We start from the raw sequence: 16,252 nt of genomic DNA, 5'->3' as shown, positions 1-16,252 counted from the left end.
CTATGTGGCAATTTAATTTTTGCGCGAATCTGATGCGAAATTGAAATGTATGATTACTCGTAACAAACAAACCTTTGAAGTTATTTAAAAATAAATTCTGTCAACACGATCCTTTTTAACTCAAGTTACGGTGAGTTAGCTAATAATTATTTATTTTTGGCCATATAACTTTACAAAATATAGATGGCGCTACCGCCTAATTATAAAGATGAATTTCGTACAGTCTTATCAGAACAGGTCCCGCGTAACCAGGGCAACCGAAATCGTAATTGTAATTCTAGCAGTATTATTCCCAATTCAATGGTTGCCGTAAAGTTTTTTTGATCATAGACGTGATTATAATTCAACATAAACATAACTATAAACTAAACAATGGCCGTAGAGCCCATGTTTGTTCCACTATTCAACAAATATATCATAACGGAAAATTCTCCTTCAAAAATACACTTAACAAAAGCCGCGTTCCCACTAGACACTTTCGAACCGTTTTTAAATGGTTTCAAAAGATAAAATTGAACATTTTCAATGTCAACTGTATTAATAGCCATACGATAAATACATTCTACAGCAAAATTGTACTATTTCATCTTTCGAAACCGTTTTAAAACGGTTACAAAGTGTCTAATGTGAACGCGGCTAAAATAATATACAGGGTGTTTCAAACGATACGCAAACATTTTAAGGAGTTGTAGGTGGTGAGTGGAGAAGTACGACTGTTTTTTTTTCGAATTTTCCTACGATGATGTGTTAAAAGAGTGCCAGAGATCTTCAAAGTGTGGCCTACTAGCCACTGGGAGTAGCCTGCAACAAGCTCAAAATCAAGCAGCAGGGAAACGCGAACATTAGGGTTTGGGTTCGTGTGATAGGTAAAAAAGGACTTTGTAAACAAATCGAGGTAACCAGCGTAAGAAAGTAAACTTAAACAGCATTTCAAACTGCAACAATGGAGTTCACTTCGGAAGAACTGGCTGATATTCATTTGTTTTTTGTTATTTATATCAATTCCCACGCATTCACAAATTCATCGTACCCCTGAAATCGCATTTCCCTGCTGCTTGGTTTTATGCTTGTTGCAGCCTACTTCCAGGGGCTAGTAGGCCCCGCTTTAAAGAATACTAGCCCCTGGAAGTAGGCAACAACTAGCGCAAAAACAAGTAGCAGGGACTTTAAATACTGTTTCAGTTTACTTTTTTACGCTGGTTACCTCGATGTGTGTACAAAGTCCTTTTTTACCTATCACACGAACCCAAACCTTAATGTTCGCATTTCCCTGCTACTTGTTGCGTTAGAAAATTACTTCGATAGAACTGTCACGTTCCCTGCATTTTGGTCAGAAGAAGTAACATCTGAACCATGTAGTTTAATCTGTGGGGCTGCCGTGTATGGTCAAAAAGTAACATCTGAACCATGTAGTTCAATCTGTGGGTCTGCCGTGTATGGTCAAAAAGTAACATCTGAACCATGTAGTTCAATCTGTGGGTAGAGTGATATATCCAGGTAGAGACTATTATTAATACAAGGTGACACTCTCGCAGTCTGTAGGTTAGGAGTCGGGATTAAAATCGTCACAATAAGTGAATTTTGGAAAATATTTGAAGAATACTTAATTGTTTAGTTATTGACTTCATGTAGTGTATAATATTTATATTATTTTAATTAATGTTTTAAAATATATATCCACTATTTTATTATTATTGTCATTTTTCTGGATACGAAACAAAACAGGTCTGGTTGTTTCTAAATATGTTGCGAAATATTGTTAATTTATTGATTCCTTTAGTTGATTCATATGGAAATTTTACGAAACAGTCTCCAACAATAACATTTATTTCCTAGACAAAAATGTATCGCATTTTCCAATGAAAACCAGTTAAAATTAGTAATATAATACATGCAGGATGCCTTTACCATGGATATATATAATGCTTATTAATTTCCGACTCGTACGCTTCTCAAGGCATTCGGCCACGCTCTCCGTTTGAGGAAAAACAAGATGTACGACGGTCAGAATACACACAATCCTTATAATGTGTTAAGTTTGTTTGAGATATTCACAGCAACCAATATATCCACGGTCACACATAATTGAAGTTACACTTATTTGTTACTTCTAGTCATATTTTGAAAGAATCGTAGATTAATTCGATCAGTGTCACTCTTATTTTTTACTTCTGATCACACTTATTTGTTACTGGTTATACAATAAAGACTAGTTCGATCAGTTTCACACTTATTTGTTACGTTGAGTGTCACACTTATTACTTCTGGTCATACGCCGAAGACTAGGTCGATAGTGTCATACTTAATTGTTACTTCTGGTCATATGTTGAAAGCGCGGCGCACTCTGAACGGCCTTGAAAAACGCTAGAGGGAAACCATGAACTTTCTATTACCGGGACGAGAAACTAGCCGTTTTTTCTTCGACGTACAACGTCTAAGGATCTACGCGCAACATTTTCGCGCATAGCGGTACAATGTAAACAAACCGTTGCATCATTTTAGATCGCCACGTGCTATTTTAGTCTGCTCAAAATATTTTTGAGAAGGCTTAGCAAAGGAAGTAAATTCTATATATTCGCTATTCATTTAAATATCTATAACATGGATGGACGTAAAAGAAATGAATTATTTTAAAAGCGATTATGTTTAGAGAACGGCAATTCATTGACAGTAAAAAATAAAAGACATGTTGAGCATCCATATGCAAAGTAAGTGAAGGTAAAAAAAAATATTTTGGTTGAAACTTAAGTAATTGAATTGTGTATTTTTTCTAGGCCTTCGCTTTCAAAAATTGTTCAAAATGAAAATTCATCGTGTTTAATGCCAACTAAAAAAATTGATTGACGATACAACAAATATCAATGATCAATTAGTCCTAAATGAAAGTTTGACAGAAGTGGTTGATGTGTTGTCTGATACAAGTTTAGCAGTTGAAGCTGTGATAGGAGATAATGGTTTTTGTGATGATGAAATCCCACTACCAACACCTACAAATCCCCCTAAGAAAATAAAAAAAATGCAATATTGGAAATTATCAACATTTTGACGGAACAAATTAACATTAAAGGCAGTATTTGGACCACAAGCAGCTCTGTGCTTTCCAAACTCTTTTTCTAAATTATCCTGATTTAGGCGATTAGTAAGTACAAGTTTGGCTCCTTTTCGTATTAGGAATATCACAATTTCAGCAACAGATTTAGCTAGAAACATTCAAAGTATTAGCACGAGTAATTGGTAAATCGCAAAACAAATGTTTACCAGTTATTTTTAGCCCTTTCATAGTCTCTCTGCTCAGCATCATGGAATTTCGCTGGTCAGCATTGAATGTACCAGAAAAATTTCTTACTTCATCTTTCCAAGCATTAAAGTACTCGATAAAATCATCTTCAAGCCACTAAATAAAAATAATACATGATGTTTTTATCATTGGCAGACTTAAATATAGATAAACTATAAAATTCATCAACTTTTAGTCTTGGATCATCAGTACTTTCATAAGGAGCTAGGTTTGGGTTTCTTTTGCGATAACCCTCTCTGAAATTTCTAGCATTCATGCAATCAAAAAATTTGTCCATGACGTTGATAAATTTGACCATTTCACTAACTTCTTCGCCAAATCGTTTATCAAGACCTGTGCAGCTAGATTTACTTTCATTCTGGAGAATGAATTTAAATACACATGGTCATATGAAAACTTGGGTAATTGCTTTATGCTCCGCGGGACATCTTCACTGTACAAAATGTCTATTTCTTTCCAGTGCATGTGTTGACCACCTTTGAAAAGATTCCTGGAAAACGTTTTAGAAAACTTGCCATCTCCGCTATTTTCTAGACAGTTTCGAGTGGTTTTCAAAAGGTGTTGGGGATCACAAACAAAAAAACGGTCTCTATCTTCATCAAGAGGAAAATGGTTCTTGCATTTGTAACCTACATCACCTGCAGAGATTTTAAAAACTTTTCGGTTGCAACTGGCTCCATCCCCAGTAACAGCAAGAACTTTAATTCCTGAAAACTCCAATTTTGAAATAGCTTCCCAAATGATCGAGTGTAAAATATCACCGGTTAAATTGTCACTAGGGAAGTGTGCAAGGGGAAAAGTTATATTGCTAGTAATGCCTTGGATCATTACCGAGAGGATATGGGTTACAATTGGAGTCTTTTCTAGCGCAGATAAAATTATATTTTGTTCAACAACAGAATTTCCATATTCATTCGGATCTACAAATCCAATAAGCTCACCCGTACTTTTTTGTATATAATATCCTCCTTAATTTTGATCTCATCAACTAATAAGTTGACAAATTTCTGATGTTCATGTTTGCAATTCTCGTCAAAGGTTTTTATGATTTCTTTGAAAGATTCAGCTGTGAAACCTGTTTTGACTCTGAAATGTGAAGCATAGTTGTATAATGTTCTCCTAGATGGTAATTCACAACAAGCACTTCGTTCCATAGCTTCAAAGGCACAGGGTGATTTGTTTTGAATATAAATGCACCATTGTACCATTTTCGGATGCCAACGACGACCTCGTTTACTTTTGCATGCGATGGCTTTTATCTGTTCTTCTATGAACAAACTTTTGTCCGAGTCTTTTGGGAAATCATTTTTATGTCTTTCTAAAACTTCAAGGAGTTGGTTGCTATCAGTGCTATTTAGTTTTTGGCCGTCTTCCCTAATTTGTCGATGTAGTTGCTTAATTTTAAACGCTTTGCTTTTTAGATATGCAGCTTGTCTATTCTGTCTTTGAACCTCCTTCACTATGTTAACTTTTGACATTCCATAAAATGGGCACTTGCGATGCTTATTAACATTAAGATTCTTTATTTTATCTTTCTTTTGGTTCAGAGTAACTCTCCTTCGATACAATTTCTTTTTTAAAGCAGTTTTCAGATTCTTTGCAGCTTGTACATGTAGTTGAATATGTTAAATAATCGCACTTGTTTGAATGTAAAGCGTTATCGTTCCATGAGAAATATCCAGTATTTTGTTTACCATTTTCAAACTCCTCCTTAAGATTAAGGATATTATGTTAGAGGTGAAACTTATAAAAAATAGTATTACCTTAAGTACTATTTATACAAAGATTAGATTTTGGAGTTGATGTTTTAGCGAGTGCCGTTGGTTTCTCAGGATTGAAAAATGAAGAATTTTGGTGTTTTGGAATTTCCCAGTGTATAGAAGTTTCCAATTCTGTAGGGTTTGATGTTTCCATCTAAGTCGCAACCTAAGTTTGCAATGGCATATTGATCTCTTCAGGTTTTTTGGACATACAGTGATTACTTTCTAGTAGTTGATAACCCTCATACTGCTTCTTGAAAATCTAATTTAAAATTGAGTAAAAAAGGATTGAAGATGGGTTATTAGGTTAAAATAGACTGGTAGGTAATGTTAGGTAAGCAATTTTAATACCTAGAATTCTTCACTTGTCCTGTGGTCAATAATATCCGGACAGTCTTTAGTTGGACCCTGGCCACTATCAAAATGCAACGAGCAAACAAAAGTTGATCGAGTAACGCTATTAACACTAAAATCATCAAGTCTTCCACATTTATCAACCCATTCCAATGAAACGTCCATTTTGTTTGTTTACATTGTACCCCACGAATATCGGAAATTTTCCTTTACTGTCGTCGGCCAACCTTTTTTGTTTTATGAAAAATATGGACACTTTCGGTACGAGAAAAAAACACAGACTCGCCTAACACTTTCTCGTCCCGGCAATAGAAAGTTCATGGGGAAACGGGCACGTAGACCTCTCTAAACACGCGGATTTAAAATGTTGGAAATTGCGGGGGCCCGTATACGCTGCCCAAAAAACCTTACTTAGAATTAAAATTAAGGAACGTATTTGCAAATCTAGGTTATATGTAAACCACAGCTATTCAAAAATATAACTTTCATGAAAATCGGACTTAAATTAAGGAACTGTATGTAGATTTTTACGATAAAATATAAAACCCCGAAAATTGGGGTCCCGTAAATTACCCTGAGAAGTATACTTAAATTTAATATTTACTGATTGGGCAAATGCCCAACTTCTAGGGCTCCGATTTGAAAACTTTATGAAAGGCTATCAATGGCGATGTATGTACATTCGAACGAGATATCATTGACTCTTAAAAGTATTGTTTAAAATTGTTGAAATTTACTTTATTGGCCAATTTACAAACGATCCAATTAACGCCAGGGGTACCTATAAGTACCCGCCTTTTGGGTCAAAATGTAGCTTAACTACCTTGTTTTGATTAGGAAGATAGTGACATCTGTTGAAAAAAGAGCTACTTGACGTCGAGCCGACACTTGCTTTAACGGTCTCTTTAGAATTCAGATGGGGTTTTCTTTTAATTAATTATGTAGTTTTAATTAAAAATGAACGATGCCGGTTCCAAGAAAGAAAACGTGTGTACACCCGGGCTGTAGGAGCAATACTAGACATGAGGGTAAACTTAACTCCCTCAGTGAGTTGTAAACCTGATAATAAGAAACAATTTGTTATACCTTTTATGTCGTATACTTTAGCTCACCTTTAGGTACGATTCGTGGCGACGATTATCACGTCCCCCTCACCAAACCCCAAGAGCGTGTTTGGAAGTGGGAGTCTGGGATCTTTAGCAATATTTAAAGATATATAAAGGTTTTCGCTCTAAAAATTTTACACGGATTGTACTTTGGATCGTATTTTATCGCGAGATGGTATTTTTGCCGTACGATCCAGCCTTCGGATCGTATATCGTACCGCGGGTTCAATTATCGTACAAATACGATAAGGATCGTACATCTGGAAACTCTGCCCACCTCATTTCCGGCTCACTTTGGACTCGGGGAGTTCCTTTGATTAAACCCTCAGCTAAGCATTAAAAAAAAATTACATACTTGATCCTCAAGACTGCCGACTCAAGTTTCTTTTCTAAGATCCCTGTTATGGTTTCATATTTATTATTTAACTGAATTAGTTAAACAACCTTTAACGTAAAAATTACATTTACATTACCTTGTATATTTTATTTATAAGGAAAAACTGTAAATAAATTTACAATTGCGGCCTCCAGCTCGCTCTAAAGACGCATTTTATTTTTAAAGCCCAAAGCCACCCGGTTACTACCTCCGGTACAATTTATTTTTAATACTAAGAACCAATGGAAAGCGCCCGCGGTTTTTCAACTGTGCGCAGAATGACTAAAAAAAACATGGGTTCAATGAGAAATTAAATTCTTCCCCCGAAGGGATTTACTATGAACTTCTGATATTAGTGGTCGGGCCTTCAAGTTTATATTTTATCGCAACAGCAAATTTCTACATACAGAAAACGATCCATTAGCCGCGTTCACACATACCCTCTGCAACGTTGCGGGTGCTCCCGCAACGTTTGTATCCCGTCGTGTGAACAGTTACCGTAACAATTATTATAAATAATTTAAAACGCAAATAGCTTTTTAAAAGCTTTAGCGTATAAAAAAAATATTCTTAAGACCACTTGCGAAGTTGTCCTAGGAATTTGGTTTTTTTAAACCAGCCTTTAATTAAATATATGTTATTGGATCGCTGTTGAAGTTGCGTTATTAATAATCGCTTGATGCATTTTAGGTGTTTCCTAGTCTCGACGAAAGTTTGTAAACGCGATAACTTCTCAACCGTTGCTTGTAGAGGGATAATTTTTCCACTTTCTAAATATGAACCGACCATTGTGAATTCAAAAATGCTCTAGTCAGTGCCGTAGAACCAATATTTAAAAAGTTGTCAAAAATAGGTTTTGACGGTTCCCGCCAAACTATTAATTTTTGGCGGACGAAACCGATAAATAACGAAAGATATTGGAAAATAAATAATAGTTGCAATTGGTTTCATCGATCTATCTATTATAGTTTTCAAGCAGAATTAAAAAGAGGGCAAAAATTTCACCTGTCGAAGACTTTAAACAGTGTACAAATATGTAATTATATGACTATCAATAAATTATTATTATTGATGGTTGAAACCAAGGTGTGAATGGAGGAAATTGCAATCATGGTGCAATATTTTCCTTAGTTTTATCTTTCAAGGCTAAGAAATAAGTCACAGCTTCCTTCGGTGACAAACGATTTAACAGTAGTACTGAAATACCGGTTGTTCGATTGTGGGGATAATTTCTGCGATGAAATGTTGGCTTTAAATATTATTTTTGAGTGTGTATTTCTAGCTCTCAAGAATCTACTGAAAGCATAAACGCAAAATTCTTATAAAAAGCAGAAACGGTGTCTAGCAGACTGCATATAGCTTGATTATTATGGCTTCACCAGGTCACCTACCTTCATAAAAAATTGTGTATTCTTTGAGAGAAATTACCAATAAACTGTTTTCAAGGGATCCATTAAATCTTCTTATTTATTACTTATAAGAAAAACTTGATACACTATTTTAAGCGATGTTTTGAAACTAGAAGCCACTTATGAAAACACTAGTTAGAATTTTTTAAAAACCACAAACTTTTTATTGCATAAATAAACTTGTCGCTTTTTAAAAACACAAACTACGGTCATTATACGTGAGTAGCATTTAATAATATTTTAGATGACTTATGAAAATACTGACTTAGAACGGCACGAAAAAACTAAATTTTGAACTATTTTCAGACAATAGTTGTTGCCACAAAATAAAATAAAAAGTATAAATATCGAAGTATAAAAATATTTCTGACAATTTTCAGGCTGACTTTAAAATTCAAGTTTCTTCGCGAGTCTAGCGCCACCTTTATGTTACCTTAAAAATATTTTCAGCTCAATAGGTAAGAAACATCAACCAAACTATTAACAATAACTTTATTAATAAAAGGGGTATCGCGGAGTTATTGTCAAACAAATGTAACGTGTCAATAACCTGTAAATCCTTTTTGTGTATATTGTATTTATAATAATATTATAAATCGTGGTTTGTTTATAAATAATTGCATTTTAAAAAGGTTAAATTTATTAAGTTTGATAATAGGGACTTGGCAGCATGACGTAACGCCGTACCTTTGGCTATGGCCGCCATGCTGGTAATCTTTTTTTTTTCAATTGGAAAAAGCTTGTGTGACGTATTATATACGTCATGCTGCCAAGTCCCTATTTTGGGCTCTTTAACAGAAACTGCAATTGGAAATGTTTAGGAATCACTATGGTATGGAAATATCTATTTGAAATCCAAAGCGTCAGACTGGTGGTGCCATCTAGCAAAATGTTAGGCATTTAGAAATTAACCTTTAATGGCGTCATTGAGGCACCATGAGTTTCCCGGTACCGTATCTCATGGTATTACTTAACCAGTAAAGGAGTTTAAATTGTTTGGTACTAATATTACGTGTAATTAACTATTAAAGAACTATATTTTGAAAAAAACAAACTTACTTTTCGGCTCTAAACAGACAGTTCATTTAAAATACCCTTTATTTGGAATTACTTCGACAGAACAAAGTTTTGTATTTATTATGTAGTTTAAAGGAAAAGTCCAACTTGCTTAAATTATTATTTATAGTGAAAAAGCATCGTTTAAAACAGCGATAAAAATAATATATGATACAATTAAATGCCAATTGAAATATAAAAATGAAAATGAAATTGTTTTATTATGCCGTTTGTGTGGACAGGCATACTTCCGAACCTATTAGCCGTTTTTAATGTAGTATGACGTGTTTCCGAAATGACTACGCGATTGGCTATATTATATCAGCTGACCAATCAACCATAAACCTATACAGAACCACGGCCCAATGCACGCGCTCGCTCCGCGTGCGCTCTGCTCGCGATCGTGTTTGAGAATGCCAGATATTCCGAAAAACCAACAATTAGGCTCCTTTTTCTTCTCAATTGGCGTGAAAAATTCTGATTCGTAACCAGCTACTCTTCTACGTCTTAATTGGTGAGCGCACATAATTCCAATGCTCTTTATAATAATTATTAAACGAGTTAATTGTAAATAGAACCATATAAAATTTTAACAAATACACTCACTCGCTTATTGAAAAGCCGTCTGCTGCAACTCTACCATTCAGAGGCTCAGAGCCAATGAAATTTAATTTTAAATTGACGTCAACTCTAACTTTCGGAGCCAAGGAGAAGCAAATTCAGGACTTTCGTCACAGCCGGCTCTAAACGAAAATGGCGTCACCCTACTAATTGTTTTTATATATTATAGAAGCGTAAATATATTTCATTTGAAAGTTTTTAAACAAAATGAAAATTATTTAAAAAAATTTAAAACTGGGCCTTTAATTTTAAATTAAGTTTATTTTATCCTGGACTTTTCCTTTAAATATTTACCAAAATTTTATGAAATGGTTTAAGTGGAGACTGGATGTTTCAGGAAAACCCCTAATTTTTAAGCACCAATTTATTTTGATATCAGAATTGGATCCTCCATTGTTTTTACCTCTCCGAGGGGACTTTGTACCCTAGGAGGGGTTATACAACCACCGTGTCGGTCTGTCTGTCTGTCAGGCCTGCGAACGCGTTCGCATTTTCGGGGCAAAGGGTAATCGCTGCGTACGCAGTTTCTTAGAATTAGGGAAAAGGTTTTTCCAAAAGGGCCCGTTTTTGTTGTCATTATTTTTCAATTTGCGTTAGTACTGGGCGGGATTCGAACCCGAGCCCTCCTGCACGTCAGGTGAGCATTCTACCGCAGAACCACGGATACATATGGGGTCTTTAATTGCTGCTACCCGCAGAGACTAATAGCACCAATGAGGCGCGTTTATTTCAATTCAAAATCAATTGTAGAGCTTTTTGGTACAATTGTTGTCCCGGGAATGACAAACGACTTTTGAGTTGGGAATAAATAGAGGTACACCTAAATCTGGCTGGCGCGGGACCAATTTCGTTCAATAAGGAGACTATATCAACTTTATCGTTCTACCGTGGCGGCATCTGTCTCTAGTGGTGGCAACTATGTGGCAATTTAATTTTTGCGCGAATCTGATGCGAAATTGAAATGTATGATTACTCGTAACAAACAAACCTTTGAAGTTATTTAAAAATAAATTCTGTCAACACGATCCTTTTTAACTCAAGTTACGGTGAGTTAGCTAATAATTATTTATTTTTGGCCATATAACTTTACAAAATATAGATGGCGCTACCGCCTAATTATAAAGATGAATTTCGTACAGTCTTATCAGAACAGGTCCCGCGTAACCAGGGCAACCGAAATCGTAATTGTAATTCTAGCAGTATTATTCCCAATTCAATGGTTGCCGTAAAGTTTTTTTGATCATAGACGTGATTATAATTCAACATAAACATAACTATAAACTAAACAATGGCCGTAGAGCCCATGTTTGTTTCACTATTCAACAAATATATCATAACGGAAAATTCTCCTTCAAAAATACACTTAACAAAAGCCGCGTTCCCACTAGACACTTTCGAACCGTTTTTAAATGGTTTCAAAAGATAAAATTGAACATTTTCAATGTCAACTGTATTAATAGCCATACGATAAATACATTCTACAGCAAAATTGTACTATTTCATCTTTCGAAACCGTTTTAAAACGGTTACAAAGTGTCTAATGTGAACGCGGCTAAAATAATATACAGGGTGTTTCAAACGATACGCAAACATTTTAAGGAGTTGTAGGTGGTGAGTGGAGAAGTACGACTGTTTTTTTTTCGAATTTTCCTACGATGATGTGTTAAAAGAGTGCCAGAGATCTTCAAAGTGTGGCCTACTAGCCACTGGGAGTAGCCTGCAACAAGCTCAAAATCAAGCAGCAGGGAAACGCGAACATTAGGGTTTGGGTTCGTGTGATAGGTAAAAAAGGACTTTGTAAACAAATCGAGGTAACCAGCGTAAGAAAGTAAACTTAAACAGCATTTCAAACTGCAACAATGGAGTTCACTTCGGAAGAACTGGCTGATATTCATTTGTTTTTTGTTATTTATATCAATTCCCACGCATTCACAAATTCATCGTACCCCTGAAATCGCATTTCCCTGCTGCTTGGTTTTATGCTTGTTGCAGCCTACTTCCAGGGGCTAGTAGGCCCCGCTTTAAAGAATACTAGCCCCTGGAAGTAGGCAACAACTAGCGCAAAAACAAGTAGCAGGGACTTTAAATACTGTTTCAGTTTACTTTTTTACGCTGGTTACCTCGATGTGTGTACAAAGTCCTTTTTTACCTATCACACGAACCCAAACCTTAATGTTCGCATTTCCCTGCTACTTGTTGCGTTAGAAAATTACTTCGATAGAACTGTCACGTTCCCTGCATTTTGGTCAGAAGAAGTAACATCTGAACCATGTAGTTTAATCTGTGGGGCTGCCGTGTATGGTCAAAAAGTAACATCTGAACCATGTAGTTCAATCTGTGGGTCTGCCGTGTATGGTCAAAAAGTAACATCTGAACCATGTAGTTCAATCTGTGGGTCTGCCGTGTATGGTCAAAAAGTAACATCTGAACCATGTAGTTCAATCTGTGGGGCTGCCGTGTATGGTCAAAAAAAGGAAACTACTCATAGCATTTTGAATATTTTTTAATCATAGTGACATTTTACAAAGTTTAAATATTTTTAATCAGTGTGACATTTTACAAAGTTTAAATATTTTTAATCATAGTGACATTTTACAAAGTTTAAATATCTTCACACGGAAATTCACGTAAGAAAACAGCCTCATCTTCTAGGTAAATCTTTTCTTGATTGGGGCGCAGCTACGTTCACAGTCAGCTTTTAATTTTAAAAATAATTGTTATTGTATTTGTAGTTCTATATACGCATTAATGAACAAATCTTCGTCATATTTGTACATATTTCAATATTACGTGGTTTGACATGTTTCGGTAAAATTAAAAGGTTGGAAAAGGTAGACCGAATCATCTCAGACCACTAGCTAAAACCTAGTTTTTCCTTATATTTTAAAAATATGTGTAAATATACGTTTTGTGTTTGATTTCTTATACTAGGGGCGCGTCAACATTTTTCACAGGATGTGACGTAATCACTTCTTACAAGTTCTCTTGAGAAGAGTGAGAATGACTTAGTCAAAAATGAGGTAAAATTAAAAATAAAAATGACAGCGATTATTCAGGTCAGCTTACTTGAAAAACAGTATGAATTGTTTGTGGACTTAAACAAATTTTGGAAAATACAGAATTGTACGTTAATTTTCAAATAAATATTTCCTTTACAATCATATACCAATTGTATTCATTCTTGTATATTATGGTTAACTAAAATAATACTTATGATCAAAGGCTTAGCTATTGAACCCGTGAACTGCCGTATTCAGAAGAGGGAATTACATTTTGACACTTTTTAGCGGGAGGAACTCACACTTAGTAGAATTTTGACCCACCCCAGGTGTTCAACAAGTTTGGAATATTTGATTTAGAACGGTGGCGAATAAAAAGGTGTTTGCTTTAACAAATTTATCGGGCACTGTTAAAATGTTTAGGTCGAATTAAAAAAGCCACAAACATATCACTAGTTAAGCCTAGTTTTTCGTTAAGCCTTTTAAACAGCAGTAGGTTTAAGTTTTGTATTTAACTATTTATACTAGAAGTTCATCTAAGTAATTGACTTAAGAATTTGAAAAAATTAAAATATGTTTTGTAAAATTGCTTAGAGCACAATGGACGCATGCACTTATTAATTTTTAATAATTATCTTAATTTGCATTGGCCGCCAAACGTTTTCCAACGCCAAGTAGTTTCGTTATTGCACGATAGGTAGCGCTATTGTAAAGGGTGATTTTATATTCATCTTAGCTCCAAAGTTATTTCAGCAGATGGTGCTACAATTTACTTGACGTAGCGCTTGGCATGGGCATGGTTCAAGAATCTAAGGAGACTCACTGTTCAGGCTTTAAAAAGCACACTGGGAAAGGAAAATCACGAGTAATTTTAGTTCAATATGGAGAAACTTGGCGTCGCTGAAGTCGATTTCTGGCGTCGTTTCGTAGCGAAGCTGGAGCGTTCACGTTCAATTTGACAAAATGACGTCGTTGTAGTCGGTTAAATGATGAGGCTTAGTAAGTTTTAGACCTTGGCACAAGTTGGCTGTGCCGTATTTTCGCCTAGGCCAACCTAGGCCGTGGCCTAGGGACCCATCCTTTTAAGGGGCCCTCCAGTGACCGTAATTACTGTATTCGAAGGCATAAATCTATGATATCAATCGTATTTATATTGGAGAAATTCCTAGGTAGATTTGGTTTTAAAATTACCAAAATTTCTGCCTGGCAGTTTACGGACGCAGCCTTAAATCGCAATGTTTCATAATTATCGCATATTTTGTCGACGATTGTTCAGAGCTTTATTTAGTAATATAACCGTAGACCTCAGACTTCTACGCTGAATCAGGGAAATTCAGGCACAGCCTAGTTCCAGGGATAAGAGTAAATGCAGCTCGTGAAAAGGGGGCCCAGACTCCTTATTTGCCTATGGGCCCAGGATCTCTAAGTCCGGCCCTGGACCTTGGTTCTTTAAACTTTAAAGTAATGGTAATTAACCATTATGTTAAGTAAATATAACCAGTAAGCGGCTACGGCATATGGCTGAGGTTTTTATATCAAATTCAATGGAATCCATTATATTTCTAAACCAAAACATTTAATGAACTAAGCCTAATCTAACTTTCCCGTACGTACTGTCGCCCAAGCCCGAACTAAGCCTCTCGTAGTGATAGTTGAACCAAATCCTTGAGGCGCTTCAAAGCGGCTGATGCACCTCAGAAAGCCTTCCAATTTAGGCCACGCCTACCATGTCAAAATATCGGGAACAGTGAATACTCTTAGATTCTTGGTCCATGGCATGCATGGGTGATTCTACGATACGACGAAATGGTAGTCGAATAGAATACCCCTAACTTAATGAAACCCCTCTTATACCTTTGGACCGGAAGTTGTTCTCATTTCCTCGGCACCCACCATAGTGAAATACTGTGCAGGCATTTCCGTTGTAATAATATCGGATCATCCTTAGGCCAGGACCAAAAAAATAAGGCGTTAGTCCAACAATTTGAATAACTGGTTTACAAATCGGTTGAAATTGGCATTGGAATAGCTTTTGATTTAACAAACAATATATAACAGATTTTATCGCCATTTTGGAAAATGACAACCATTTTTTAAAATCGGTTATAAATGGAGATAAAAATATAAATCCAATGATTAATATGCCAATGTTCAGCCTAGATGTTCACGCAGCTTGACTAGCCTACCTGGCTCGGCACGGTCCAACCTCTACCGGCAAGTTGCAAATGTTCTGGCCATTGACTTCCTCCGTCAAAATGGCTTGAAATATGTAAATTTTCATATTAATAATAACCCTTCCGAGTGCATGTTGTCTGAGAACTATTATTCATGTGGAGTCTATACTGAAGACAAACTTTCTCTCTTTGTCGATTTAGACACGTTTTGGGTAAAATATTACGGAATTGGTCTTTTACTTATACATTTCTTTCTGAAATAAATTTTAGAATAAAAATAGCCACGGTTTCCATACCAAGGGGTATTTCAAAATTCTTATATCTGACTTAAAATCATCGCCAAGAATTCGAAAAACACGATTAAAATACAAAAAACACAGCGAAATCATTATCTTTAAATACCAAAGTATTTTTCATTGGAAGATCCAAAATATCGCGTAGAAAATAAAGAGAGAGGTCAGAAATTCGGTAACTCATCCACCCTTTAACATGATTCAATTTTTGCCTACCTGTAGCAACAAACAGCACCAAGCAGATGCAAACCAACGACTTCATATTTTAAATATTTTTCCCTAAACTGAAAATGTTCGTTCCTGTCACCTCTAAACGTTTCTTCAAATGGTACAACAAGGATAGAATGGACGCGAGTAAAGAAGAAATATTTATTAATTTTGAAGTTCCCCCTTTTCTTATCAACCAACAAAATTCAACGGGAAAAGCAACGTAGGTCGAAAATATGCGTAATATTACAACACGAAGGAAATCCCGCTTGCACTTACACGAAAGCTGTCATTAGCGATATCAGCCAGAGTTTCCGAGCGAAAGAGAGAATCTGATTAGCGATAAAGAGTGGTCCACCTTGGATATGTTACGAGGAAAGACGTGATTAAATTACTTTTTATTACAAACCTTCACGTTTTCCAGGTGTCAGCTTCGCCTGTTCAATTCTAAGAATTCATATACAGTGTGTTATTTTTGCTCGAAAAAGTGATTTTATTCAAAAACTATGTTTTCTAGAAATTTGAAATTTGTACTGTACATTATAAGTGCCGGGTGACACTTTCTACCAAAATTGCATCTAAATCGAAAAATATTTTCA

At 35.5% G+C, this 16,252-nt stretch overlaps 1 protein-coding gene across 1 annotated transcript; it reads right to left on the bottom strand.

Moving 5' to 3' along the window:
- Nucleotides 1-12,473: 12,473 nt before the first annotated feature.
- LOC149936344 (kunitz-like toxin PcKuz1) lies at nucleotides 12,474-15,785 on the bottom strand. The gene is made up of 4 exons (XM_090181504.1): nucleotides 15,663-15,785; nucleotides 15,166-15,238; nucleotides 14,834-14,922; nucleotides 12,474-12,675 (listed from the first exon to the last, which is right to left on the bottom strand). Exons 1-4 carry the CDS (start codon nucleotides 15,706-15,708, stop codon nucleotides 12,629-12,631), a joined length of 255 nt encoding a protein of 84 aa, XP_090037630.1. The 5' UTR covers nucleotides 15,709-15,785; the 3' UTR covers nucleotides 12,474-12,628.
- Nucleotides 15,786-16,252: the final 467 nt, after the last annotated feature.

The sequence above is a fragment of the Leiobunum rupestre genome, chromosome 7 (assembly GCF_980474605.1).
Source record: "Leiobunum rupestre chromosome 7, qqLeiRupe1.1.hap1, whole genome shotgun sequence".
NCBI classification, from domain to species: domain Eukaryota; kingdom Metazoa; phylum Arthropoda; class Arachnida; order Opiliones; family Sclerosomatidae; genus Leiobunum; species Leiobunum rupestre.
Note: the sequence above shows the minus strand (reverse complement) of the source record. Positions and strands in the feature narration are given on the sequence as shown.

Bases quoted from the DNA above. Each gene is read 5' to 3' on its own strand.
- LOC149936344 (XM_090181504.1), bottom strand. From the start codon at position 15,708: ATGAAGTCGTTGGTTTGCATCTGCTTGGTGCTGTTTGTTGCTACAG. The intron at 15,239-15,662 runs GTAGGCAAAAAT...ACATATTTCAAG, and splicing joins GGTGCTGTTTGTTGCTACAG to CCATTTTGACGGAGGAAGTC. The intron at 12,676-14,833 runs GTATAAGAGGGG...TAAAATTAAAAG, and splicing joins GAACAACTTCCGGTCCAAAG to CTGACTGTGAACGTAGCTGC.